Below are 27,992 nucleotides of genomic sequence, written 5' to 3'. Positions count from 1 at the left end.
AGTTCTATAATCGTAGTAACTACAATTCAAGGGCTCAGCAGCCACATGCGGCCAGTTGGTCGCCCTATTACTAAGAGGCGGACTATATTCATCAATGCAGGAAGTTCTGTCCAGATAGACAGTTGAGAATTCAAAAAAAATTAAAGCCTGGTAGCCTCAATTTCCAAAACCAGTAACTGCCAAAAGATGTTAGTCACTCTCTAGAGAAGAAAAACATACAAACCGACAGCAAATAAACACCTGCCCCAACCCTCCTGCCTACGGGGGTTTCTCTGTCGAGCTTATTCGACAGTAATCTCCCTGGCCACGAGCCCAGCCACCAGAACAATCTCCTCAGGCTTCTAGAACCCAGGGAACTTCAGGGCCCGGAGTACACCTGAGAGAGGCCCAAGATGACCCGCAGAACCCGCATCTCAGCTGATGTTCCCAGGCCTGGCGCTCTAGCTCAGGCGCTGCGGCAGGTGGGCGGGGCCGTGACGCACGCACCTCGTGACCCCACTCGGGGCCTGCGCCGGCCGAAGCCGGAAGCGGCTGCAGTCGGAGGAACCCGGTGAGCGATCTGGTGCTGGCCGGCCGGGGGATGGCTCGGGTTGCGGTGCTGGAGCGGCGCAGCGGGTGGCGGTCGCTGTGGCTGCGGACGTTGCTGCTGCTGCAGCTGCTGCGGTGGGGCTACGCCCTGGGCGCGCTCCCTTTCGGCAGCAGTCGCCACCCGGGCTTTACGGATCTCCTATCGGAGCAGCAGCTGCTGGAGGTGCAGGACTTGACCCTGTCTCTGCTGCAGGGTGGCGGTCTGGGGCCGCTGTCGCTGCTGCCCCCCGACCTGCCGGATCTGGAGCCCGAGTGCCGGGAGCTGCTGATGGACTTCGCCAATAGCAGCGCCGAGCTGACCGGGTGTCTGGTGCGCAGCGCTCGGCCCGTGCGCCTCTGCCAGACCTGCTACCCGCTCTTCCAACAGGTCGCCAGCAAGATGGACAACATCAACCGAAACATCGCGGTGGGTAGAGGAGCAGCCCAGGCGCCTGTGGCTTGGGGGCTGGGGAAGTAAGGAAAAGTCATTGGACTGTTTGTGGAGTTGGGGGATCAGAAGCAGGCGGGTGGCTTTAGGGGCCTGGGGTTTAGAATGCTGCCTCCCTCGATGCTGTCAGCGGACGTCTTCTTGGATTGATTTGCAGTTAGATATGAGTGGCCTTCTTGGGGGCAGGGAGTCCAACACTCCTACCCTTATCTTATTTTTCAGCCCCCTCCTTCCCCATCTCAGTTCATAGTTCCAAAAAACGACCCTTTCGAAACTGTTAGTCATTAGAAGTTTGAGCATTGCCGCGGACATACCCAGAGCTACCAGTTTCTAGCACTGTGACCATTAGTTTTTCAAAACATCAGTTTCTTCTCTATTAAATGCCACCCCCCCCCAAAAAAAATCCCAGTTGCTGCATGTTGAGGTATGGGAATTAATTTTTATTAAGACAGTCTGGAGCCTGCTGGCGAAGAGTCCAGTTCCACCGTTTATTAGCTTGTACTCCGGACAAGTTAGTGACACACTCTGCTTGTTTTCTTATCCGTAAAGTGGGGATAGAGGGAGCCACGGAAAGCTGGCAGATAGTAATAGCTCGTGGTCAGTGGGGGTTAACATTTTAGGACATGCTCGGTCTGTTCTCCTCTAGATACGTTGAGAGCTTTTCTGGTCTTTTGGGAGGTAATGTGAAGGGTTTAATGAAGGCAAACAAAAAGAGGAAGACGCGGTTTTTGCCTCTAAGTTCTGTATGCTCTAGGAAAGGATTAAACTGTCAGCCCAGGTGAGAGTCACGAGGTTGCCTGGTAGAGGAAAACCAGGAATGACCCCCCCCCCCCTCCGGACAGAAAAGTTCCTTTTCTATTGAGGGGCCCAGTAGTCTCCAGAAAAGGCTTTGTAAGTCGAAATTGACTTGACTAAATAGAAATTTGCCTATAGCTTCCTCTTGTTTTCAACCATTCTGATGTTACTTGACAGAATCCGTTCTTTTTGTAATGGGTTCATTTGCATTAGGTAAATTCCAGAGTCAGTCTTTGCGGAAAGAACTGGTTTTCCAGCAGTGTAAATAGGCTCGGGTGCAGTATTCTTCAGGTTCACTTTTTTCTCTGTGACTTTAAAGTCCCTGCCCTCAGCAGCGTTATGTTTGGTTTTGAGCAGTTTCATTAAGTTGTCTTTAGGATGCCTTTTCATTCTATTTTAATTAATTAATTTGTGATGAAGTTTCATGCCCCCCCCCCCAACTGATCCTGAACTTACCGGGTGGCCCAGGTGCTGAGATCACAGGTATGGATCATTATGATCCGGTTTCATGCAGTGCAGGGGCTCAAACCCGTGCCTTGTCCGGGCTCCTCAAGCTACTAACTGAGCCCAACCCCTGAGTTTATTTTAAATTAGCATACAGAAGAGCAGGTTGGCGGTCCCCCACATAATCATGGTTGGTCCACCCTCCCACGCTTTATATCCACCGCTCACTCTCAGTGTGCCCCCTTGTACTCTTGTGTCACCCGTGGTCCCGTGCCTCCTCCCCTCCCTCCCTTCAGCTTCTTTCTGTGACTCTTCTTGTGGCCTCCTCTCTGATTCCCCGGCCCCTACTCAACACCGACTCCACATTAATGCACAGATATCAACATTGAAAGCCAGGCTATGTATCTGAGAGAGAACATGGGGCGTTTATCTCTTTGTGCCTCGGTTGCCTCGCCTAAGATCTGAATTTTCAGTTTTGTCAGTATTCCTGCAAACTTCATAACTTCCAGTTGCCTTTTTTGTCTTAAATAACAAGACCTATTATTGGCACAGTGCCCCTGAATCATGATGGGTCTTTGAGGCTGCAGAAGTTTTCTCGAGTAAGCACGTGCTGCGAAGTTAGGAGGTTAAAAAAAAACAACAACAACAACAAAAACCAGGCAATCCTGAGTTCTAGTAATTAGAATTATGGCCGTCACCCAATAGATACATGAATGAACTCTCACTGCCAAGCCGAAGATTTCCAGACCAGGGTTGCAGGCGCTTCCTTCACCCACCTGGCCCCCAGGTACTACCAGTAATGTGGGACCCTGGATCTCCTCACCCTAATGTGAAGAAGAAGTGATGTGGTCACAAGAGGTGGGAAAGCCTTCCCCAGCCTGCATACTCAGAAGGCTGGTTTCTGCGGTGTACCCCAGGATTTAGTAGGTTTCTGGGGGGTACTTTGGGAGTCTGACCTTGTGACCTATCAGGAAATGTGTGTGTTTAAAGAACTCTGTGACAGGAGAGTTTGTTGTAGTGAAGGCTAGAAAGAATTGAGCAAAGCAGCCTGTGACCGGAAGTCTGTATTGGTCAGGAGCTAGGGGCCATGGATTTTAGAGTCTGAAACCAGTACGATTGTGTTGGCAGGTTTTAATTCTCTTGTAAGGATGGTATTGTTACCTTCATCTCAGGGAATGCAGAGATTCAAAATGGATGTAAAAAAGGTATGTAGATGGGGTTGTAGATTTTTGTGTGTTTTGATGGCTTCATCCCACTTCTCAGGGGCAGCCATGATGAGAGTGGGTGGCTGCATTCCTGTTATCTAGGCTTCGGCCAGATGGTTCTGATTATGATGGATCAGGATACTCATATTTTCAAGTATAAATCAAGGGCCAGCTTGTTTGGGCCATTATGCTGTGTGTTGAGAAAACAAAGACACGTGAAGTTTCCGTCCTGCAGGAATTGATTTCCAGATGGGAAACCTAGGTATCCACAGGGAGATACCATGCTGTAAGAAACTGAGCCTCCGAGAGGTTAAGTACCCCATGGAAGGTGGCACGGTGGGAGAAGCAGGCTCTCAGTCGACACTACCTGTCTGAGGTGTGAGGGGCGAGTGGGGTACTCGTGCAGGACCCTGATCACAGCAGCCTCACCTCCGGGGTTGCTGTCGCTTCCTCTCCACCCTCGCTTTCACCTTCAGCTTTTCCTCATACTAGGGCAAGTGTCTGATCAGTCTTCCTGCCACATTCCCCTCTTAATATCGTTACCTGGAAGTGTATTCCCAGACTGCTTTTTCTATCACCCTTTCCAAAAATCTTCAAGAACTTTCTACTGTCAAGAAAAGGAGAAAAGGAAAAGCAAAAGTATTTTTCTAAAAGAACATTTTTAGACACTTTTATGTGTGTGGGTGTTCGGCCTATGTGTAAGTCTGTGCGCCACCTGCAGCTGCCTGGTGCTTATGGAGACCCCAGATCACCTAGAACTGGAGGGACAGAAGGTTGTGAGCCACCATGTGGGTGCTGGGAATCAAGCCCAGGTCCTCTGGAGGAGCAGCCAGTGCTCTCAATTGCTAAGCCTCTTTCCAGCCTTGAGAAAGTGTTTTTCTTTTGGCTGAGTCTTAAGGACTTTGCCAACCTTGTCCCAGCATATCCATAGTGCTTCCATGTTCAGAATGAACCCACTGCTACCGAACAGTGCCTGCACACTGAACGTCAGCTGCATTTCATCCTCTGATCATTTTACTCTGTTTCAGAGTTCTCTTTCTGTTGTAAAAGGAGCAGCAGGCCGCTTTTCATCCCGCCCGGCTAGTTTTACCTGAAATAAGTACACGGAAACTGTATTCATTTAAACACTGCCTGGCCCATTAGTTCTAGCCTCTTATTGACTAATTCTTACATATTGATTAACCCATTTCTAATAATCTGTATGGCAGCACGAGGTGGTGGCTTACTGAGAAAGATCCTAACCTGTGTCCGTCTCTGGTCGGAGATTCATGGCGTCTGCCTGACTCTGCTTTCTTCCTCCCAGAATTCTGTTCTGTCTACTCCACCCACCTAAGGGCTGGCTTATCAAAAGGCCAAGGCAGTTTCTTTATTAACCAGTGAAAGTAACACATAGACAGATGGCCCTCCTATACCATTTCCCCTTTTTCTGTTTAAACAAAAAGGAAGGCTTTAACTTTAACATAGTAAAATTACATATAACAAAATAGTTGTCAAGCAAGAATTACAGTTACGATATTTATATCTACTTTATCTTTTATATATTAAGGAAAACTATAACTGACTATCTATTCTTCAACTCCATCAAAGACTCCAGAAAGATATAATATTACCTAAGTAAACAAGACGTAAGCAACTTCCAAAACTCTAGAAATGACAGAGACATCTTGCTGTCTGGACAGTCACCCAAAGTTCCTCTGTACTGTTGGGGCATCCATCTTTGGCCTTCAGGCCCATAGTATCCAGCAGACATTTCCATGAAGCAGGAAAATTCAAAGACAGTTCAGTCACTTTCTTTTGTGTCCTGCAGAATGTCTCGCAGACTCTTTCATGAAACAGGAACCCTGAAAGACCATCTCACCTTTAGGCAAGTTCAGCAGTCCTCTTTCTGCGGGTTCTTTGTGTCTAGTTTATCCAACAGTCCAGGCAAGAGCAGTTTCTTGCCCAAATGGCTATCAAACTCCATAAGGAGCCTCTTCAATACCCATCTTCCTCTTGAAGTAGATTGGTGCTGCCAGGAGCAGATATGTCTCATTGTCATGAAAAGCCCTAAGTTATTAAAACATTAAATGACATATTCTGTAGTCTTTGAAAGATATGAAGAATGCCTATCTGAAATATATCTATGCACATCTAGAAAATCTAACTAACATGACTACAAACTTGACTATTATAGATGATTATCCATTAACAACCTATATTTCCTATTATGCATTACATTTTTAAATGAACTACACAATCACAATACCTTAATCAAGAGCAGAAATACATATACTTATAACAAAATTGACCCTAAAATCCATACCATTGCAAATTATTCATATCTATATCGTATCCCCCTTTAAATGTAAAAGAACATTTGAGAGGGAGGGGACTCAGAGGTTAAGAGCACTGGCTGCTCTTCCAGAGGTCCTGAGTTCAATTCCCAGCAACCGCATGGTGACTCACAACCATCTGTAATGAGATCTGGTGCCCTCCTCTAACATGCAGGCAGACACTGTATACATAATAAATAAATCAATCTTTCTTTATGTCATGTATATATGTAAGTATGGGGGGGGGCAGAGGACAACTGTGGGGATCAGTCCTCTTTTCACCACAAGGTCTAGAGACTGAACTCTGGCTCTTAGGCTTGATGGCAGCTGTCTTCATCCACGAAGTCATCCCACGCATCCCGTAGTGATTTTTAGGAGCCTCGGCTGCATGTGAAGATGCACCTTACATGCCTGCACCTCACCAAACAGACAGACGCTCCTGAGAGCACCTGGGATTGGCACGGCGGGAGCCAGGTGAAACACCGCTTACCAGGTTCTGTGTGCCGGGCTTTGTGCTCCTTGATGGAAATATGTATTTCATTTAATATGGGAGGTGGAGGTGTAGGGCCCTTGCTTGTGAAGTTGAGCTCCAGAGGAGTTGGGTCAGCTGCCCATACCATCATCTCTTACCAGTCCCCGCCGAGCTCCAGTGAAGAATCAATGAAGGAGACAAACGTAGTAGTGCCAGGGCTGGGGAGGTTGAGCCAAGAGGTTAGCCTGGGGTTGCATAGCAAGATCTTGTTTCCAAAGGAAAAAAAGAAAGATGGAAAGGTTGAAAATGTAGCTCAGGCTTTGAGTGCTGGCCAAGCACATGTGTGGTTCCCCAGGACCACACAAATAATGAAAGAATACGGAAGAGCTGGACGGATGGCTTAGTGGGTAAGACTGCTTGTCGTACAAACACAAAGGCGCTAGTTTGATTCCTCAGCACCCGTGCAAAAAGGCAGTGACGTGGGGAGTAAAGACAGGCAAACTGCTGGGGCCTGATGGCTACTGTCCACCAGCCTAAGCCTAGTTCCAGGGTTAGTGAAAGAGCCTGTCTCAAGAGAGTAAGGAAGGACGCCTGATGGCCTCTGGCCTCTGCCAGCATCTACTTGTGTGCAGGCAACTGTACATGTAACACACACACACACAACTCACATATACATATGCACAACAAAAACAAGGATAAATATGTTTTATTTATTGCTATTTCTCTGAAACAGTTCCAAAAAAGGAACCCTGAGATGGCTTAGCTAGGTAAGGGCAATCCCGGGGACCTACACAGTGGCCGGAGAGAACTGATGCCATAGGTTGTCCTCTGTCCTACCCACACACCACATACTAAATAAATGTTAAAAAATAAAGATAACAAAAGCAAGCGCTCTCTTAGGTGCATCTACACGGAGGATGAGCTTTCCAAATGAATCTCAGTGATACTCCCATTGCTGCAATGACTGGCTAGTTCTTTTCCTGGTCTTCCCACTTGGTCTCTTTCGCCTGTCTGTGTTTACAGGCAGATTCTTGAAGCACAGTGTGGCAGCTTTCTCCTACATCCCCTGTCTGCAGAAGGCCAGCATTCTTGTGGTGCCTGTAAGCAGTGGGAGTTAAGTGATTTTGAAAGGAGGGAGGGGCCAGCACTCAGTGCCCCACGTGAGGCAACAGAGACAGGAAATAGTTGAGGTTCAAGACATCAGGGTCCCGGCTTTATTATCTGCATAGCACGAGTTTCTTTCATGATAAATTGTCCTTGGAAGACATGTTTTTCTATTCGAGTACAAACTCTTGGATGTTATAAGGGTGAATTACTGGATTTTCTGGCAGAATACTAGCCTTTGGACCAAAACATTTCCCAAAAGGTGAAGCCAAAGGATTTGTGAACATTTGCTCACAGATTTAAAAAAAATAATTTACTGTAGAAAAACTTAAGCAGTTGAAGAGAAACAAAAGTGAAAATCAAATTTGTCTTGCTCCGTCATCCAGAGACACCCATTGCTACATTTTGTTTTTCACATTCTGGAATTTTTCCTGTGCAAAGTAAGAGATTGTGACACAGTCACAAGCTGGAATGAAGAAGTTGAGCTCGATCACAGAAGCAAAGGGGGCTGGAGAGACGGCTCAGCAGTTACGAAGGTGTTTTTCTTCCTTTCTACATGGACCCAGCAAAAAATAAATGTTAGATAGAAACTTGTCTCCCTGCCATTTTTATTATTACTGCTGTTATCATCAGGTCCTGTCAGACAAAATCTTAAATGGTTTATAATATGTATTTTAATTGTTTTATGACTTTTGGAGTTGTTGGAAAGTCTAAATCCTCAGAGTATTTCTTCCCGTTTTTTCCTTTCTTATTGTTTCAGAACTCCTCAGAGAGCCCGAACTGTGCCAGAAGTCTCCTGATGGCAGACAGAATGCAAATAGTCCTGACGGTCTCTGAATTTTTCAGTACCACGTGGCAGGAGGCGAACTGTGCAAGTGAGTGCTCCGTGTCTCTGCCGCGGTGCTCCGTGTCTCTGCCGGTGCTACGTGTCTCTGCCGCGGTGCTCCGTGTCTCTGCCGCGGTGCTCCGTGTCTCTGCCGGTGCTCCGTGTCTCTGCCGCGGTGCTCCGTGTCTCTGCTGCAGTTCTCCGTGTCTGCTGTGGGGCTTCGTCTCTGCTGCAGTGCTTCGTGTCTCTGCTGCAGTGATGTGTCACATTTGATCTCACTGAGCTTTAGGGCGGCTGAAACTAGGCAATTTCTAGGCAATTATTGTCACTAGAGTTGAAGGCGCTGTCACTGGGGTCACGGTGTATTAGACATTGCTGCCAGGGTGAGTTCTGGTAGTTAGAATTGTGTAGCAGATCTACGGGCTCTGAGGTCAGACAGGTGTTTGTTTGCTGTCGGGTTTGGGACAATTAACACCTCCCATTGTTGTGACAGTGCCTGGCAGAAACAGGCGGTGAAAGGTCTGTTTTGGTTCATGGTTGCAGAGAGGTTTTAGTCCATCCTGGAGGGGGAGGAGTGGCTTTGTCCATGGGACCAGAATGGAAGGTGGCAGGTCGTCACTGCAGGGGCCTCAGAGTGGGCAGACACACCCAGACACCAGGTTCTCACACAGAGGAGACTTATTGGCCTAGAGGCTGGGGTGGGGTGGGGAGCTGCCTCTGGAGTGGGCAAAGGCAGACAGCAGGTGTCTCTGCAGGAGTGGGTTTTAAGGAGGAAGAGGGAAGTCTGTGCGAGGTGAGTTGAGTTGGTAAATCCTAGTTGGACAGGTTAGCCAGCCTAGCCAAGTAATGAATTTAGTAGCTGGACCACAGAGTTTTAGTTAGGCCTAAGGAAGTGGCCAAATAAGGGAATAGACCTTGGGGACTGTAACGGTGAACAAGGAGACAGGGAGGAGAGAGGGCAAAACCTGCTGCTGCCGCGTTTGCAATGCTTGGGCCTGTTAGCCCTTCAGTAAGGAGACTGCAGGCAGGTGTCATGAGATTGCAGACAAGCAGCAGAGAACTGTCCTGGAATAACCTTCAAAGGCCAGCCCCTACGTCTACCAGCGAGGCCCCACCCCGTAAATATTCCCTGACCCCCAAACTGTACTTTTTTTGGGTGATAATTTCTTCTGTAAATAGGGATCAAGTGTTCACATGAGCTTATGGAGAGTATCTAGATTCAAACCTGTAACATCAGGTTTAAAAAATGTTTTTTCTTCTCAGACAGGTTTCATTATGTAGCCCTGGCTAGACTGGAATTCACTATATAAGCCAGGCTGGCCCCTGTCTCCCAACAAACATGCCTGGCTAAAAAATTTTTTGTTGTTTTTGTATGGCTCTTTTGCTATGTAACCTAGGCTGGCCTTGAATTTGCTATTGTAGCTCAGGCTACCCTCAAACTCAAGATCTTTCTGTTTCAGCCTTCAGAGAACTAGAATTAACATAACAACACATGCCATTGGACCAAGAGGGGGAGAGGAGTGGGAGGAGGGGGAGGGAAATGGGAGGCTGGGAGGAGGCGGAAATTTTTTCAATAAAAAAAAAAGAAAAACAAAACAAAACAAACCCCAAAGCATCGTTTACACTATTACTCTCCGTGTCTTTCCCCCTTGTCAGTATATCATGCTGTGCTGACTGCTGGCTCTTCATTTTGTATTATTTCATTGCTTCTGGAAATTGATAAAAAGGGCTTAGCTGACAGAACTTTTTTTTTCTTTTTAGCTATTTTTTATATAGGCCAGGCTGACCTTGAACTTGGTATATATCTAAGGATGACCTTGAACTCCAGATCCCCCCCCCCCCATGCTTCCACACCCATGTACTGGATCACAGGTGTGAAGCACCAGGCTGTTAATTTTAGCAACTGCTTCATGTGATGTCACTGGGCTAGCCTGGGCTCAATGTTGTTCTCCTGCATTCACCTCCCAAATGTTTGGGTCATAGGGATTTGTCACCACCACAGCTAAAGTCGAAAATTACTAGTATGAACAGACTGAAGAGCCTTTTTAAAAATCACCTAGGGATTGAAGATGTAGCTACCTCAGCAGAGTGCTTGCCTAAAGTGCATGAAGTCCTGGACTCCTTCTCCAGCACTACATAGATTGAGCATGGTGACACATGGCTGTGACCCTAGCACATGGGTGTAGAGGCAGGAAGATCAGAAGATCAAAGTCATCCTCATCTACATAGCGAGTTTAAGGCTATCCTGGGCTACATGAGAGATCTCAAAATAGAGAACAGACAAACAAAATATATGTAGGAGGCTGGGGAGATGGCTCAGTTGGTAAAATGTTTGCTCTGCAAACATAAAGATCTGAGCTCAAATCGCCGCTACCTGTGTGGAAAAAACAGGCTCTTTTTTTTTTTTTATGACTCTGTGCACTTAAAGCTCTGGGAGGCACTTGGAGGCCCTGGGAGGCTCTGGGAGGCCCTGGGAGGTGCTAGGAGCTCATGAGCCAGCAGACTAGCCAATCAGTGATCTCTGGGATCAGTGAGAGACTGTGCCAAAAAAGAAGGGGGATAGTGATAGACTCCTAATGGCCTCCACATATGTACACTGCACACATATGTAAACACACACAGAGAATACTAGAACTGTTTTTAAATGGGACTTTTGAAATTATTTTTATTTTATGTATATGAGTTTTTGTTGGAAGGGGTTTCTGTCCCACCTGGTCCCGCAATAAACACACAGAAACTATATTCTTTGCAATACTGTTTGGCCAATAGCTAGCTCTTATATCCTAAACTAACCCATTTCTATTAATCTGTGTATTGCCACATGGCTGTGGCTTATGGGAGAGGCCACATGGCTTCTCCCTGACTCTGCCTACTCTCTCCCTATATATCTCTTCCAGCCTGGCTAAATTCTGTTAATCTATTGGTTGAAAGCAGTTTCTTTATTAACCCATAAAAACAACACATATCCAGAAGGACTTCCCACACCAAGTTTTTGCCTGCTCATATGTACATATACCACATGTTGTGCCTGGTGTCCTAGGAAGCCAGAGGAAGGCATTAGATCTCCTGGGACAAGAGTTAAAGATGGTTGTAAGCCACCAAGTGAGTGTTGGGAATCAGAACTGGGTCCTCTAGAAGGAAAAGCAGCCAGTGTTCTTAAGTGCTAAATCTCTAGCTTCTGGATGAGATTTATAACAATTTGTTTTTTAAGATAGGGTTTCATGGAGTCCACACTGGCCTCAAACTCACTATGTATTCACAGCTGGTTCTCCTGCCCCTACTCCCAGGTATTGGGGTTGTAGTTGTGTGCACGTGACCTCCTGCCCCCCCCCCCCCCCCCCCCCGCCAGGTCCTGGGATCACAGTTGTGTGCACGTGACCTCTTGGTCCTCCTGCCCCCACCCCCAGGTGCTGGAGTTGTAGTTGTGTGCATGTGAACTCCTGGTCCTCCTGCCCTCTTCCCCCCCCCCCCCAGGTCCTGGGGTCACAGTTGTGTGCATGTGACTTCCTGGTCCTCCTGCCCTCCCACTCCCAGGTGCTGGGGTCGCAGCTGTGTGTTCTTTTGTTCTCTGAACCATCCTATCTTGAAAATATTGCTTTGACTGAACTTCTGAGGAATGCACCTCTAAGCTGTTAGAAACAAGTTGTTCAAGAGGTTATTATTGCCTAATTAGAATTAATTAACAAGCCAGGCGAAAGAATTAAAGGTGCGGATGTGTTTTAGGGAGTGGAAGTAGGTCAGCGGAGGGACAGGAAACGATGGCTCCATTTTCACTAAATTCGCATTTACCTGCTTTCAACTGTATGCCGCAGGCGTCTAGTTCCCGTTCAGAGCTATCTAGAACACTCAGAAGCTCCTCAGGATGTCCAGAATATGGCATTTCTGTGTCAGATACAGTCAGAGGGGCCAAATGTTTTCTTTTCCAGGATTGTGCATTAAAACTGACTTCTCATTTGTTGTTTTAATCCTATTTTAAAATGTTTCACAATTTCTAGACTGACTTTTAAATGGAATTGAAATAGCTTTAAGAGATTGGACCCAATAAATTTCATTTTTTGTTTGTTTTTTGCTTTATTCAATAGTAGCATTTTTTCCTCTTCCTTTTTCTTTCTTTCTTTCTTTTTTTTTTCTTTTTTGGTTATTATTATTGTTATCTGGTCCCAGATTAATTCCTTAAGTTTTTTTTACTGCTTTCTCTTTTCGTGGTGGCTGGCATCTGGTGTAATCATTTTCAACTAGACTCTTCACCAAGTGTATAAGCCCTTCTAATTATGCTCTCTGCACACCTAACTCATGAAGATATCTGAAACATTTAAAAAGAATTTTTAGAAATTTTAAAGATACTTATAGTGGTTGGGGCTTAGGCAAGTGGCAGCGTGCTTGCCTGAGGCCCAGGGTTGGGTCTCCAGCTCCAAGAGAAAAATCTCACTTATCAGAATGTCACAAAGCATTCTTGCTTGTGTTCCACAGTCTAACGAGACACTGGGAATCTGGATGAAGAGGGAAATGGGAGTGAGCAGGGTCGTGAAAGGGTCTCTCACCCCATTCCCCTGTGAGCTTCACACAGAGCCCCGTGTGTGAGGTGAGAAGGTGAGGGCATGTGTGAATGGCAGGTGAAGAGTCAGGAATGGATGGGGGCGGGGTGGGAGGGTTGCAAGTGTTCTTCTCCACCCTGCTGTGTAGGGTGTTTACCTGCTGGAAGCAGAGTTCAAAAGCCAAAGTGTTAAACATGTGTGAAGTAAAAGCTATAGCAAGTTCCTGAGCCAAACCTTTACTCACCTGCACTATGAAACAGGAGTCAGTTCTCTCCGTCCATCACACGGGTCCCTTGGACCCCAACTCAGCTCACCTTTACCCTCTAAAGCCCTGTCGCCAGCCCCTGGAAATGCACTCTTTCTTTAGAGGCAGCCTGTAATTCCAGTGTCCTGGCTGGTATATTATGAGCGTGATGTTGCCACCGTAGCGCCTTGTGATCTTGAAGAGCATCCTGATTCATCAAAGGGAAACTAGCCTTCAACTAAAGTATTCGTGACGAAACCATTAGCAGTAAACCTGCTGCTGGATCAGAGGGGCTGCCAGGCAGAATCCTTCTTTGTCAGGTGCTGTCTATGTGGAAAAGGCCTTCTTTGTATAATTTTTAGATAGTTTTCAGATTTTTAAACCTAATTACAACACTCTCACTGTTTAGTCTGTATTTTCTGAAGCCTGCTCAACTTTTCAGAAAGCGGGGATCATTGTTCTCCATGAAGTTCATCCTCTCCTTCAATCCTGTGGGTGCCTAGGACCCCAACTCAGGTTGTCAGGCTTGGCAGCAAGCATCTTTACCTTCTCAGCCAAGTCACCAGCCCCTGCAAATGACCCTTTCTCCGTGGGCAACCTGTATTGTTTGTAGTGAGTCAGGTGTCTGTGTGTCTCAGGCTGGCCTTGGACATGGGCTCACAAGCCTCCTGTCTCAGCTTCCCAGAATTAATTCGTGCTCCTCCTGTCTTAGCTCCCTGAATGCTGGGCTTATAGGGATGTGCCAACATAAAACCACTTGTAGAGGACCCAGTTCGGTTCTCAGGACCTGGGTTTGGTTCCCAGCACTCACAGGTAGCTCATACCTTTCCGCCACAGAATCTGACATCTTCTTCTAACCTCCTTGGGCAACACACACACACACACACACACACACGCACGCACGCACACACACATCACATATACAATGTGTACAGGCAAAACACTCATGTACGTAAATAAATCTTGGAAAATCGTTGCAAATCATTAGAGATTTGGAGGCAGACTCCTAGTAGATACCACATCTGTAAAGGTGAGTGGTCTTGGTGGGGCACACCTGGAACCCCAGCACTCAGGAGACTGGGACAGGGAGGTAAAAGGAGTGCGGCCCCTGCCCCTAAGGTGCTCGGGACTAGAGGCATAGCTCAGTGACAGAGTGCTTTGCTAGCTATATAGGGGGAGCAGGTTCAGTCCTCAGCCCTGGGGATGGAAGACAGAATCCACACAATTCTGTTGTAGTACTTTAGCCAGTTTCTGTGTGAGGTTTTGACTGGAATCCTCAGCGCCCTGAAAAAGGCCTCTTGAGCTGATACCCATGTCCTCATGGAGACAGAAGCTGTGCTAATCTGCCCTTGATGAGGCTCCTTTGATTATCTGAGATGAGGCAGAAGCACAATGACCACTTCACTCGGTGCTCACAGAGAGCTTTGTCGTCACCACCTTCACTAGCTTCCTAATTTCTAAACTGTGTAGCTTCTGACTGTGTACAACCTTAGGCTCCCCATTCTCCCCAGTAGATAAGGGGATTTACTAGAGTTCCTTTGTTTTGAATCAAAAGTCAGGGTGCTTCTAATAATGAAGACATGTTTAACCTCCTTGTATAAGTGAACTTCTTTGTGCTTTGTAACACCACTGCCTACCAGTCACTGGGAAAACCATACTGTGCCAGCACAGCACTTAATCAGACCATCCGGCTCGATTAGCTTTTCGTTTAATTTCCCAATTATTTTAAGTGAAAAGAAAATGGCTGTAAAACAGAAGAGATTAGATCCTTTTGTTCCTCGGAGAGGCTTTCTTTATAAATAATTTTATAAAGAAGTTATTTTTTAAAGAGTTATTTATTTTTATTATGTATATAGTGTTCTGTCTGCATACATTTCTACGTGCCAAGAGCGCATCAGATCTCATTATAGATGGTGAGCTCACAACAGATGGTTGTGAGCTGCCATGTGGTTGCGGGGAATTGAACTCAGGACCTCTGAGAGAACAGCCAGTGGTCCTAATCTCATGTTACTTGTGTTTCTTGCACAGAAGAAGCTGCCAGAGCTCTCAAAGCAGCTGTGCTGCTGCTGTGTGTGCACAGGGCCACCCTCCTGCCATCTTTGCTGTGCATGCCAGGCACAGCAAGACTCCTGACACTGGTGTCCACTTGCTGTGGATGATCCTGTGCTTCCAGAACTCCTGTGAGACACTAATCCCCAAGCTGAAGACTGTTAGCCGGATATTCGAATGTTCTCTGAGTTTAATTGTGCTTATTTTTATCTATTTTACCTGATCCCTAAAAGGAGCCAAGGCTACTTCATGTTAATAACATAGCATGTAAACAGAGCTTATATTATTTATTACTTTAAAAAGAATTTAGTAGACCAGGCCTGGGAGCCCACAGCTTTAATCCCAGCACTCAGGAAGCGGGTGGATTTCTGACTTCAAGGCCAGCCTGGTCTACAGAGTGGGTTTCAGGATAGCCTGGGTTACACAGGGAAAACCCTATCTCAACAAAACAAACAACAGCAACAACAACAAAAAGATTTTAGTATTTAAGCTTTGTGGATGCTGACATATGGAATAATGAGTACTTAATTAGTAAAGAAGAATGCTGTGCTTCAGGAAATACAGGAGATGCATCTGGCATTTTGTTTCCTGACTTGTGTGTAGTCTTGGTATACACTTTTCTCTTACTGACTTGTATGTAGTCTTGGTGTACACCTTCTTTCTCTGGTATAGTTCGCTCATCGGCAAAGGGTGCCATCTCTTTGTAAATGATTGACAAGCAACTAGAGCTGGACTTATGTGTCTGAGAAGATAAACTTTAGAGACTGTAGATTCTCGGGCTCAAAGAGGCAACATCTAGGACAGGCTCACCAAGAGGACCCCATCCATGTTCACTGGTGCAGAGGGGCCTGCCCAAGTGTGTGCAGGAGGGTCTCTCTGCCTGTCTGTGAATCTACTGGATTCCAGCTGACTTCTAGTCATGTGAGCGTCGGCTTCCAATGTCTCAGAATTTACAACAGAGAAGTTAAAGTGCTGGCTGTCCTGCCCTCGTACCCAAGTTCAGGCTTCTTTCTGACCAGGTGACAGTGACTTCCCGAATTCCTGGGGGTGTTAGGTTCTTGTGGGTGCTGGAGGAGGAGCCTTAGCATGCAGCTGTCGACTCTTGAGTGCTGAGTTAACTGTTTAGACTGTAGATGTCAATGCCTGCACATATGCCTGCAGAGTTTGAAAGTGCTGGCTCAGCAGCAGACAGATCACAAAATCCAGCTTTCTGTGTATCCGTTTTGTGTGCTTGGGCCGGCTTCTTTATTTCTCTAAACTGTTTCTTATTTTTCATTTTTATTTAAAAATTCTAGCTATTTGCTAAGTGTGGTGATATACACCTTTAATCCCAGCACTTAGGAGACAGAGGCAGATGGACTTTGTAAGCAAGCCTGGACTGCATGAGTTCCAGGCCAGCATAGACCTTGTCTCAAAAATTAAAAGACAATATTTTTTAGGAATTTATTTATTTTTATTTTATGTGCACAAGTATTCTGTCTGCACATATGTCTGTGTACCACATGCATGTGTCTGATGTTGGAGGAGGCCAGAAAAGAGCATTGGATCCTCTGGAGTGAGTTACAAATAGTTGTGAGCCTCCAGGAGGGCACTGGGAACCAAACCCAGGACTTCTGCAAGAGCAGCAAATGCTCTTAACTGCTGAACCATCTCTCCACTCCCAATTTTTAAAGAGTTTGCTTTTATTTTGTGGCGTGTGTGTACCACAGGCACCTGTGGAGGCCACAGGGCAACTCTTAGAGCTCAGTTCTTGCCTTCCACTGTGGGTTTCAGGAATCTAGCTCAAGCGGTCAGGCTCGTGTGGCAAGTGCTTTTGCCTTGCTGTTTATTTTTAAGGTGGAGATAATAGCTCTTGCCTCATAGACTCGCTTCAGGAATGAAATGAGTCCATGTGCCATAGGTGTAAACACACTTGCAGTATAATATTCAGCAACGCCAGCTTGCATGATGGGAGTGATTGCTGTGTGTGAGCTGTCTTGTGGCTTGTCCTGGTGTCTACTCAGTTCTCCCCTTGTCACAGCCACAGCTTGCTGTTGGGTTTCTTCACTCCTTCTAGATGGTTCTGATTCTCTAAGTCAAGTGGATGCAGAATAAAACTATGTGTGAAAATTAAGAACACAGGAATGGGCCAAGCACTAGGGAATAGGTGTTTGAAACACCCCTTGTGGGCTAATTGCTGGGGCATCTATAAGGATTGTTTCATGACCCTGAAACCAGAAAGCAATGAATTTGAATCAAGTTCTTTCATCATAATTTAGAGTATAGAAAGCAGATGGGGGTGTCTGTGGGCATGTGCAGGGTAGAGAGTCAAGGTCTTCACAGGAAGTGGAGGGGACAGAAGAACAGGAGGTCACGCTAGAGCAGGGACAGCAGCTGCAATGAATACCACAGATACGGAATTTGCAGACGCACGAAACAGTTGTTTTTTTCCAGACCTTAGGAAGTTTCTGTCAGGTTTTTAGACCAAATTCCCACCAGGCTGTCTCTCTGGGCCCCCAGCTCTTGGTCCGTTCAGAATAAATGGAAAAGGCCATCCTGCTAGGGACAGAAAGAGGTCGGGAGGTTAGAAGAGGTAAGAGCTACTGAATCTGATACCTAGGTAACAAGACAAGGGAGGATCTAGGCAAAGTTACTACAAGGTAAGGTTTTCCATCTGAATAGCACACTGGGCACTGAGAGCTGAGCGTTCACTAACTTTCACCATTAACAGCCAGGGTTTTGTAAGAAGAGAATGTGCAACTATTTTAAGACTTTCGATAAAAGTTTAAAAAATAAGTTTGGAAGCTAAAAGGGCTAAAAACTTTGAGTATTTGGAAACTTGTGTTGTGTGGAAGACTTCATGCTTGTCTGTTTGGCAGCGCTTGTAGGCCAAACTGAACAGTCCCCGAGAGATAAGTGACGGCATGCTGTTGTTAGCGATGACCCCTTCACATACCGCATTCTGTTTCATTGTCTCTACAGATTGCTTAACGAATGACAGTGAAGCTTTGTCAAATAACACCGAGTATTTCCTCAGTCTGTTTAACAAGACTCTGGCGTGCTTTGAGCACAACCTTCAGGTGAGTTATATAAACTTGTGCCGTAATGTGTAATTGTAACTGTTTGCAGCATCAATTGTGGTATTTATTTGGACTCATAAAAGAATTAGTGAGCTTTCATTTCTACGCGTAGATTATTTCCACTTGGAAATACTAATGCTTAAAGCTCAGGACCCGCCTGTAGCTAGCAGCAGGCAGAAAGGCAAGCAAATCTCTGAGAGTTCAAGGCCACTGCTACACAAAGCCACTTCCAGGCCAGCCAGGGCTACACTGTGAGGTTGTCTTTAAATTAAAAAAAAAAAAAGGTGCAGGGAGATAAAGGAAAGGGAATGAAGCGTTGGGGGTTGGGGAGGTGACTCAGTGGTTAAAATATACCAGGTGTGGTGGTGCACACCTTTAATCTCAGCACTTGGGAGGCAGAGGAAGGTGGATCTCTGTGAGTGTGAGGTCAGCCTGGTCTACAAAGCAAGTTTCAGGACAGCCAGAACTGTTACATAGAAAAACCCTGTCTCAAAAAACAAACAAAATAATAATAATAATAATAGTAACAAAAAATCTTAAAAGGAAATAGGGGCTGAAGAGATGGCTCAGTGGCTAAGAGCACTGGTCGCTCTTGCAGAGGACCTGGGTTCAGTTCCCAGCACCCACATGGCAACTCTAGCTCCATGAGCACTGGATATCTTCTGGCTTCTGTAGACACCAGGCACACACATGGTACACATGCATACATGCAGAAAACACCCATGCACATAAAATAGATTTTGAAAAACATTCCTTTTTAAATTGGAGTAATTTTTAATTAAAAAAATCTCAGGTAAATATTATAGAACCAGCGATTGTTAGTCACTGGTTCACTCAGTGAGAACAAAGGTTCTTCAGAAGTTTTTACACAGTTTCACTCATGTTCCCTGTTTCAGACGTCCTCACTGAGAGAACACTGAGGCACAGAGGTAACAGGACTTGTGTGAGGCCAGGCTGCAGGGAGACGCAGGGGGAGGGCCTTGGGGAGAATGTTTGGGGCCAGAGACATGTACAGGCACTGGCTGTCAAGCCTGGTGACTTAAATCTTAGGACCCACATGGTCCTAAGTAGGAACCCACTCCAACAGGCTCTCTGACCACTACTTACACAGCACAGCAAGTGTGTGCCTGTGCATTCTTGCACATGTATGCACACGCACATATAGATAGCCAATAATAAATAAATGCAATACAATTTTAAAAGAATTCTGTTTTGAACATGTTAAGTATGATACTCTTATGCTCCTATCAGACATCCAACGCACATGATGCTAACCATGAGGTAGGACAGGGCTGCCAGATTGGGTATTATCATCTGACACAGTCCCAGTGAGGTGGGGCAGGGCTGCCAGGTTGGGTACCATCTGACTCTGGTGAGGCTAGATTAAGAGTGAAGGTAAAATGGCTCTGTGGGCTGAGTCCAGGGACAGGTCAGCATTTTATAGGGTAGTGGGGACCTGCGTGATGGGGCGCAGCAAACAGACATGTGACAGGTGGCACAGCGGCTTTCAACATGGTGAATGGTCAGGGAGGAGAGTCACAGGCTGCACCAGATCCACCTTGAGCAGTGGATGCTACCAGGTGGCTTCTCTCGAATCCCAGCCTGCCCTGGTGGCAGCACAGAGAGGACAGGACAGGCTACTGTGACAGTCCCCTGTGTCCCGAGTCTGTGGGTAGTCGTGGGCAGACGGGTGTAGCACCTTCCTGGGGTGCTGTGGGTGTAGGAGAGGCTTCCTGAGCTGAAGTGGGCCCACGTGCAGTGTTTTTCCAGGTTCTGGTCAGCCTCATTTCACTGGGCCTTAGGGAGGAGTCCTCAAAGCCCACACATGTGCCATCACCCCCCATCTTCTAGAATCCCTCTCCCTCCCTCATCTTCAGAAGCTGTGCCGTTTTCAGAGTGTGATGATGCTACCGTTTATTTAATTAGTCCCTCCTCGTAGCGGGTCAGATGGTGTTTGTTTTAGTGCTTGACGGTTACAAAAAAGCCACTCACAGCCTTTTGCACATCAGCAGAAGTTCTTATAAGAATGTGTTTAGTGGATTCCTAGGAGTGGAATGCCATACCGAAAGTGTGTGCGTTTTTAGTTTTAGTAAAAGGAACTGTATTATCCCCGCCCACACCACCACCACCACCACCACGAGGATTCTGTGCTGGGTCTGGGCAAAGCCTTCCATGTGCGCTTTCTTGGAGGAGTTTAAGGGGAGATGCTGTGTCAGCTGGATGGTAAAGGTCACATTGTAGGTCCAGTTGCTCTGATTTTCCTCTTCTCTTTCACCCCCATGATCAGTAGATGTCCTTTGCTCACGCTCCATGGTAAATAATTAAAAAAGTAGAGAGCAAAGGTAAGGGTGTGTTAACTAGACGGGCGTATGCCTAGAAGCTGGAACTTGAGAGTTGCTGTCATCGAACATTACTTTGTGTGTGTGTGCGTGCATTTGTGTGTGGGGTATGTTTGTGTGTGTGCGTACGTGCTTGCATGCATTTGTGTGTGGGGGTGTTTGTTTGTGTGTACGTGCGTGCATGCATTTGTGTGGGGGGTATGTTTGTGTGCATGTGTGTGCATACACAGTGAAGTTCCATGGCATGTGAACTACTCACGTCTCCAGCATCCTCTTCAGCATTCATCAGAGGCCTGTGTAGTGGTTTTCAAGATTAAGAGACACCTAGAGAGTGCTAGATGCCTTTGCTTTGTGCCCGCATACCAGATCTAGAAGGTTCTAGACCCTTGCCTTGTGCCCTCAAGTCCTCAGGACTCCTCGCCCAGGCGGTCTAGTAACCTCCCGTCATAACAGCCCATCATCACTTTCTCCTCCTTGGGTTAACAGTGACTTTTGTGCATTTCCTCTCTTCCTTTTTATTAATGTATGTAAATTGTAAACAGCAATGAGTTTTAATATGACATTTTATTTTCTTACATGTATATAAGCTATGCCTTGATCATGCTCACAGATCCTTTGGCCTTCCTTTGTCTCTCTTCCACCTCCCGTCGGTCCTCTACCAATTATTCCCCTTTACTTTCAAACCCTGTGTGTATTCATTCCAGCTGGGCTGTGGAGGCAGAGAGGAGGAAAGACAACTCTGCCTTTGAAACTGTGGTGGAGGTCAGACTCACAGCGGGCCAGCAGCCACGCAGCAGGGAGGGAGGCTTTCGAGGAAGAGTAGGGAATGAAGCCTGAGGTGCTGGTGTAGGCCAAAGTGTAAAGGAAAGCCTGCTAGAGAAGAGATGGAGGGGGGGGGAGTTACACTTCTCTGAGTGACAGGAAAGTCGCAGATGTGTGGAACCTCTTGGCTGTGACAGGTAGCTGCTGACTGTTCTCTTGATGACGGCCATTCTGACTGCATGGAATAGTGGGCCCATCTACCTTTGTCATTTCAGGGGCGCACATACAATCTTCTGTCACCAAAAAATTACTCCGAAGTGTGTAAAAACTGCAATGATGCATACAAAAATCTGAGCACCCTTTATAATGAGCTGCAGAAAATGAACGGGCTTGAGAACAAGGCTGAACCGGGCACGCACCTGTGCATTGATGTGGAAGATGCAGTAAGTACCTACTCTGGCATGGCTCACGGTTTGCAGCTGTTGGGTGCACTTTCAGTGCCCTCGTCTCTTTGCGGGTGCGCTGGAATATGCACGGCATCTTCACCCAGAAGGAACTGCAGTAGTTACAGAGTAGTGAGGTTTTATGGATCTGTATCAAACCAGGATGGCCATTAACCAGGCTCCTCATGGATGAGTTACTTCGGCACGTTTTGATTTTAAAGTAAAAAGTGGGTGTGGTTTTGAGGGGCGTGGCGCTCTTCTCTGGTGGTGCTGGTTAAAGAGGTTTGACGTTTTACTGCCATGTTTTCAGAGATCTTAGTCACTTAATTGTTGATTAACTTCCTTATATGTGTGATAGCCTGAAAACATTTTCTCATGGCGGTCTCCTCACTGAAATAAAAGCCACATGAGGACGAGGACCAAGTGCTTCTTTCCCGGTTTTTGAGATAAGTTTCTCTGTGTCACAGTCCTGGTTGTCCTAGAACTCACTTTTGTAGCCCAGGCTTCAAACTCACAGAAATCACCTGCCTCTGCCTCCCAAGGGATTAAAGGCGTGTGCACCACTGCCCGGTTTGATTTAGTGTTTCTTAATTCATCATTTAGTAGGTAGGACAAAGAACAGGAGAGAGAGAGAGAGAGAGAGAGAGAGAGAGAGAGAGAGAGAGAGAGAGAGAGAGAGAGAGAGAGAGAAGAGAGAGAGAGAGAGAAAGAAAGAGAGAGAGAGAGAGAGAGGGAGAGGACGTGGTGTGCACACTTTCTTTTAAAAGGAAGTCTTACTATGAAGCCTAGGCCTGTAGGGGAAGCTTTGAACTTGAAGTGATCCTCCTGCCTCATCTCCTTAGTACTGGAATTACAGGCGCGTGCCACCATGCCCAAAATGGCGTTTAGTGCTGCTTTTGTTAATAGTGTTGGTAGAGCAAATGTTGGGGCTTGGGGAATCTTTTCTCCACTGTATAGCTTGTCTTTTCACACATCACCACTAGGTGGCAGTCGTGCCCCCTAGGCTATAAGATGCGTGAGAATTAGTTATTTGGCAAAACAAATCTTTGGCTCAAAGTAGAAAACTCAAGGTCAAAATAGCTAAACTTACTTGTTAAGAATAAGTGTGAATATCAAACCAACTTAGAACAGTAGTGCTGAGGATAGCAAAAACCACTTAACGTGGCTGCTCCTAATAGGACTTTGATCTTATATCTCTGTCCTAGGATTGTACTTGGTTAATGGCAGGCTGTCAGTAATAAATAAACTTTAAACAAGGAAACAGAATCTTAACTCTGTTTTTATAGCTGTATATTCTCTGGGAGATAAAATGGTTCACATTCTAGCATTTCTTGGTGATTATCATATGTATAGAGTATTACGTTTTGTGTGGTTATAAATTTATACAGTGACTAATTGTAAACAAGCTTCTTTCCCTGGCAGAAAAAACTATTCTCAACTATCAGTAGATTTTTAAGGCTGCCCTAAAAGATTATATATATCTACTAAAGACAAGTGTGATATCAGATAACAAATAATGTGCATTTTCCCAGATGAACATCACCCGAAAGCTCTGGAGTCGAACCTTCAACTGTTCGGTCACCTGCAGTGACACGGTGTCCGTAGTCGCTGTTTCTGTGTTCATCCTCTTCCTGCCCGTCGTCTTCTACCTTAGTAGCTTCCTTCACTCGGAACAAAAGAAACGCAAACTCATTCTACGTAAGTTCCTCGCTGTAGTCTTTCTTCTGTTTAGTTAATGGCATCTGTGAGGAGATTTGGGGGCTGAGGAGTTGGGAGGACAGTGTTAAACCACTGGCCTGCATGCCCAAGTCGCTCAGTAGGAAGAAGTATGCAGGTCTGTTTTAGAAAGACTATGGCGTGTACCTTTGCCTGCCAAGCCGTCTTCCTCGCCCCATGTGGTCTCTTTTTAATGTCAGTCAGTCAGTAAGCTGGTGTGAGCTGAATAATGCAGGCTGCTTAACTTTCATTTACTTGTTCCGCCTGATGGATTCGTCTTCCTTGATTGGATTGTGAAGCTCGTCAGAAGAAAAATTTTTTTCTTGTTTATCATCGTCTTACCAGAACCTAAGAAGTGCCTGGCCACAGCGAGTGCTCATGAGCATTTGTTGAACAAAATAATAATGTAGTCTATTTAATATTAGTATCGCTCCCCAGAATACTATTCCTGTGAAAATTCTTATGGGGAAAATACTGGATCAAATAATGTCAGGCAAATACAACGATCCATCCACCTATTCTGCCTCCAGAATAGGTGGATGGATCGTTGTATTCTAAGCCAGTCTGGGCTACAGAGCAGTTCTAAGCCAGCCACAGCTTCACAGTTCAACCCTATCTCAGAAACAAACATTAAATAAATAAAAAAAAACAAAGCAAACAAACAACAAAAATGGGAGAAAGGAAGAAGCGGGTGGGAAAACCATGCCCGACAAATCCCCACAAGCGCTAGTGTGCAGGAGCCCTCACGGACACTTCCTCTCCCTTTCCACCTTCATTCTCCTTCCTCTTCCCTTTTCCCTTCCTCCCTCCATAAGCTGACGACATGATGGTCCATGGTATGGTTGAGGGGACAGTTTTTATTGTAAACATGAAAGAGAGAACAGCCAGAAGCATCTGGAAGAGTCCAGAGCAGGGAGAGAAAGAAGTAGACATGGCCAGGGCTGTGGGGGTTGAGGGAGGGATCACAGGAGATAGAGAATAGAAAAACAGTGAAGAGAAGCAGAGCAGATCAGGTTGGGGTAGGGGAAGAGCACCCAGGCTGACCTTGAACTCACGGCAGTCCCCCTGCCTCAGCTTCCCACATGCTGGGATTGCAGGTCTGCCCCATGAGGTCTGGCTCACGTATTTCTCATTATGCTTCTGTTCAATAAGTGGTTACTCACTGTTAACCAAAACATACTGTAATGAAATGTGGTAAAGGAAGAAGGCACAGTGTGTGCCTCACAGTGTGATGACCCTACCCCGGTCCTGACAGCTGTGCAGATGTGGAGGTGCACAGTGTGACTGCATCACAGAGTGAGGGACACTGGAACACACCCACAGATGATGCTTTGGGTAGTTTAGAGGATGTGGGGCCTTGCCAGCTAGACTAGAAAGGCCAGCAAGTTTCAGGTCCTTAGATTTCCAGGTCTTACTACCTTGCCAGTTTATTAAGTAATTTGATAATTAGTAAGAAGCAGTTTTTAGTAAAGTAAGTAAAAACCAAGCCAAAACAAAAACCTGAGCTACTGATTTCATTTGGTTTCCAAATCCACCCCAGGCTCAGTACACTTAAAAGCTGCCCACTGGTCCAAGAAGCCATGCTAGGGCTGTGATTCTTGCCTTTGGCTATGGGACTCATGACAGGGTTTAAACTAGACAGGGACAGAGGTGCCAGGGCCCTGCTGCAGCCCTGCTCTGGGCTACAAGCCTTCGAGGCCAGCCACTCTCGGATCGTAGCATGTGACTCTGGAGCACGGGAAGCATTCACACTTAACCGTTCTAAACAGTTGACCTAGCCAGGGAGCTGTGAGTCTATGTTTAGACTAGTGGTTCCGTCCCATGAGCATCATAATCATGGCTGGCTGTGCCATTTTGTTAATGGTCTGTCTATTTGTGCATGTACGTGTGATGTACAACTCAGTTTTCTTTGTAAATCTTTTTCTTTTTAAACTAGAGAGGCCTTTGACTGAATTTTATCCTTATTTATTAGCATATGGTAGTAATTATACAACATAATAAGTTTCATTGTGACATTTTCAGACACACACACACAATGGTGAAGTTTTGTTGCTGTTCTGGTTTGGTGCTGGGTACCAAATACCCTTTACCACTGAGCTAGTTCCCTAGTCCCCCCACAAAGTGTTTGCATGCATGTCTGAGGGTTTCACTGTGTTGCAGAGGTTGACCTGGAACTTGCTGTGTTGTCCTGGCTGGTTTTAAACCCACAATCCCCCAGTCTCAGTCTCCCGAGTGTTGGGATTACAGGCTCGCAGCATGTGCCTTGCTTGAGGAAATGTTCCTTCTGCGTATACTTTCCCTCTTCTTGTCTCGCCACATTGCACGGCTTACATTAGTATACAGTGTTCCATAAGTGGGTGTCGTCTCATTCTAGATTTAGGAACAATTCCTCGGGCTTCATACTTAAATATATCTGCTGTAGAGGCTTTGCAGACATTTTTTGTCTCCTAAGCGGTGATTAGGGTCAGATTTCTAGCCTGGACTTTTACTCTTTATCCACACGTTTAAGATCGAATGCTCAAGAGGGGATAGATGCCTGTTTTATTCGATACTGCTTTTAAACAAGTCATGGGTAATTTCTACTTAGCTTAATTTTATGCTGTTTATAAAGAAAAAAGCATGTTAGGTTTAATTCTAAAAAATTGGATCAAATCCGATTCAGCCAATAAATAGACAGACACAGTGGTTTGCGCGTAGACCGTGAGCGCGCCTGGACTGACAATGCTTGTGTCTCCCCAGCCAAGCGTCTCAAGTCAAGCACCAGTTTTGCCAACATTCAAGAAAATTCCACCTGAAACCTGCAAAGCGTGGACTCGACCTCACATGGCGTGAGTGGGTGGTTGGACCACCGTGTGGTCAGGAGACGATGAACCAGGATCTGACACATCACCTTCTTATGAAATGCCAGCGCCACGTATTTATAATGTATTCTGAACGACAGTTTTCACATTTCCTTTCCCTGCCCACCCATTTGTAAAGATTTCTGTATTTTTAATTTTCGGATACAGTAGTGTTACATATTCTAAAGTGTATGTGTTAGAGTAGCAGCGAGGACTTTGTTTTTGCGGGCGTATGACTACTTGGCACTCCTGATATCTCCTCATTGACACTTCAAAGTCCACAGAACCCAGGCCGCTGGAGACTGCCGTATACACATTACCCACTATTGCCGACCCAGATGGCAGCCGGCCCAAGGAGTAATGTAAATGACTTCCCATTGCAGTATTATTGTGTATGTGTATATATAAGTATTTAATATATTATACATTGAAATAATGCACTCTCTAGTTTCCCGAAGTCATATTTGAAACCACTAATTGTAAACCTCCTTAACAATTTTCAGACGTGATGAGCCACATCGTACATTCGTCTTTGTTAAAAGATGTATGGTAACTGGTTTTCTTACTTGACTTTTATAAATAGTATTTTACACCTTATTTTTGCCTTTATTTCATAAGTAATTTAAAATCACTGGACTTCTCTATTAGCTTCAGGACAGAATGGGTTTATTTTATGCCATGGATTTACATTGTGAATTTCATTAAATTATTTGGCGACTTGTAACTTATTCTCTAAATGAAATATAGTATAAGTGTGTCACACTGTATTTAATTGTGCTTTTTAATGAAAATTTCATCTTGGAATATTTGGAGAGTTGGAGAGAGGTGAAGGAGGAATACCGGAGCCTAAAGTTGAGGGAGTGGACAGGGAGGAGGGGTGCTCACTGAGATTCTAAAGTTGAGGGAGCACACAGGGAGGAGGGGTGCTCACTGAGAATCTAAAGTTGAGGGAGCACACAGGGAGGAGAGGTGCTCACTGAGCAGGCACTGCATAGTTTATATGGGAGGTAAGTGGGTGGCAGTCTCACACCGGAAGCTCTTCAGCCAAGGTGACGTCCCCTCCTATTACGTAAAGGATGAAAGCGATCTGACGGAAATGAAATCACATGTTTCCCCATCAGGAAACAAGGTCTACTTTGGAATGTTTCCATCAACCTTTCAAACAATGTTTTGTTTCAGTATCCTTCAGTTTTATTTCTTGGGATATAAGAGTTGATGATCTTGCTTGTTAATTCTGTTTCTGGGTGGGGACAGGTTGTAAATTTGGAGGCTTCCCTGGCTGACTGCTGAGTCTGAAGGCCCTTCCAGACTGTGATGCACTCTAGGAGGAGACGGGAGTGTTTTCGTGGTTTCTGTTTAACCGCACGTGCCGCGTGTGAGAGCAGGCTCATCCTCAGATGTGGCGATCAGATGATGCTGTCTCAGCTCCAGTGTGCTGCTGCGGTGTGTTGTGCTGTCTAAGGACGCTGTCTGGATTGGAAGCCGGTGGCTGAGGGCCATTGAAGGCAATCTTCATTAATGCAGACGAAACCAGTTCACAGGTTAGCAAGGTGACACATTTGAAGGGTGAGTGGTGGCTCCTTGAGCCCCTTTCAGTCCTGTGTGCAAACCATTGCTTTTGGATAAAAAGCTAATGAGCACTTCAGCAAGGTCTTCGCTCCCTATGAGTTGCATCAGAAATAGATTTGAAAAACATATGCTAAGTGTTCTGCTGAAGTGCATAAGAATTTCATCCTATGGTCGTGAAAAATGTACTCACAGGGCTATGTATGTGACGAGAAACATTTTTCCTTATGCTTTACAATAATAAAGGAAATGCCAAGGAAATTGTA

General features: G+C 45.8%; 1 protein-coding gene across 1 annotated transcript; it reads left to right on the top strand.

The window, feature by feature from the left end:
* The first annotated feature begins 517 nt into the window (after positions 1 to 517).
* Ostm1 (osteoclastogenesis associated transmembrane protein 1) lies at positions 518 to 27,992 on the top strand. The gene is made up of 6 exons (XM_075944629.1): positions 518 to 994; positions 8,108 to 8,222; positions 17,963 to 18,060; positions 21,437 to 21,604; positions 23,137 to 23,302; positions 26,060 to 27,992. Exons 1-6 carry the CDS (start codon positions 581 to 583, stop codon positions 26,113 to 26,115), a joined length of 1,017 nt encoding a protein of 338 aa, XP_075800744.1. The 5' UTR covers positions 518 to 580; the 3' UTR covers positions 26,116 to 27,992.

This window comes from Microtus pennsylvanicus, chromosome 1, assembly GCF_037038515.1.
Source record: "Microtus pennsylvanicus isolate mMicPen1 chromosome 1, mMicPen1.hap1, whole genome shotgun sequence".
NCBI lineage: Eukaryota > Metazoa > Chordata > Mammalia > Rodentia > Cricetidae > Microtus > Microtus pennsylvanicus.
The sequence above is the reverse complement of the archived record's forward strand: the minus strand, read 5'-3'. Positions and strand labels throughout refer to the sequence as shown.

What these genes read in the sequence shown, in the direction of transcription:
- Ostm1 (XM_075944629.1), top strand. Translation starts at nt 581, where the DNA reads ATGGCTCGGGTTGCGGTGCTGGAGCGGCGCAGCGGGTGGCGGTCGCTG. An exon ending in ACATCAACCGAAACATCGCG is followed by an intron (nt 995 to 8,107) that starts GTGGGTAGAGGA and finishes TTATTGTTTCAG; the next exon opens with AACTCCTCAGAGAGCCCGAA. An exon ending in GAAACGCAAACTCATTCTAC is followed by an intron (nt 23,303 to 26,059) that starts GTAAGTTCCTCG and finishes GTGTCTCCCCAG; the next exon opens with CCAAGCGTCTCAAGTCAAGC.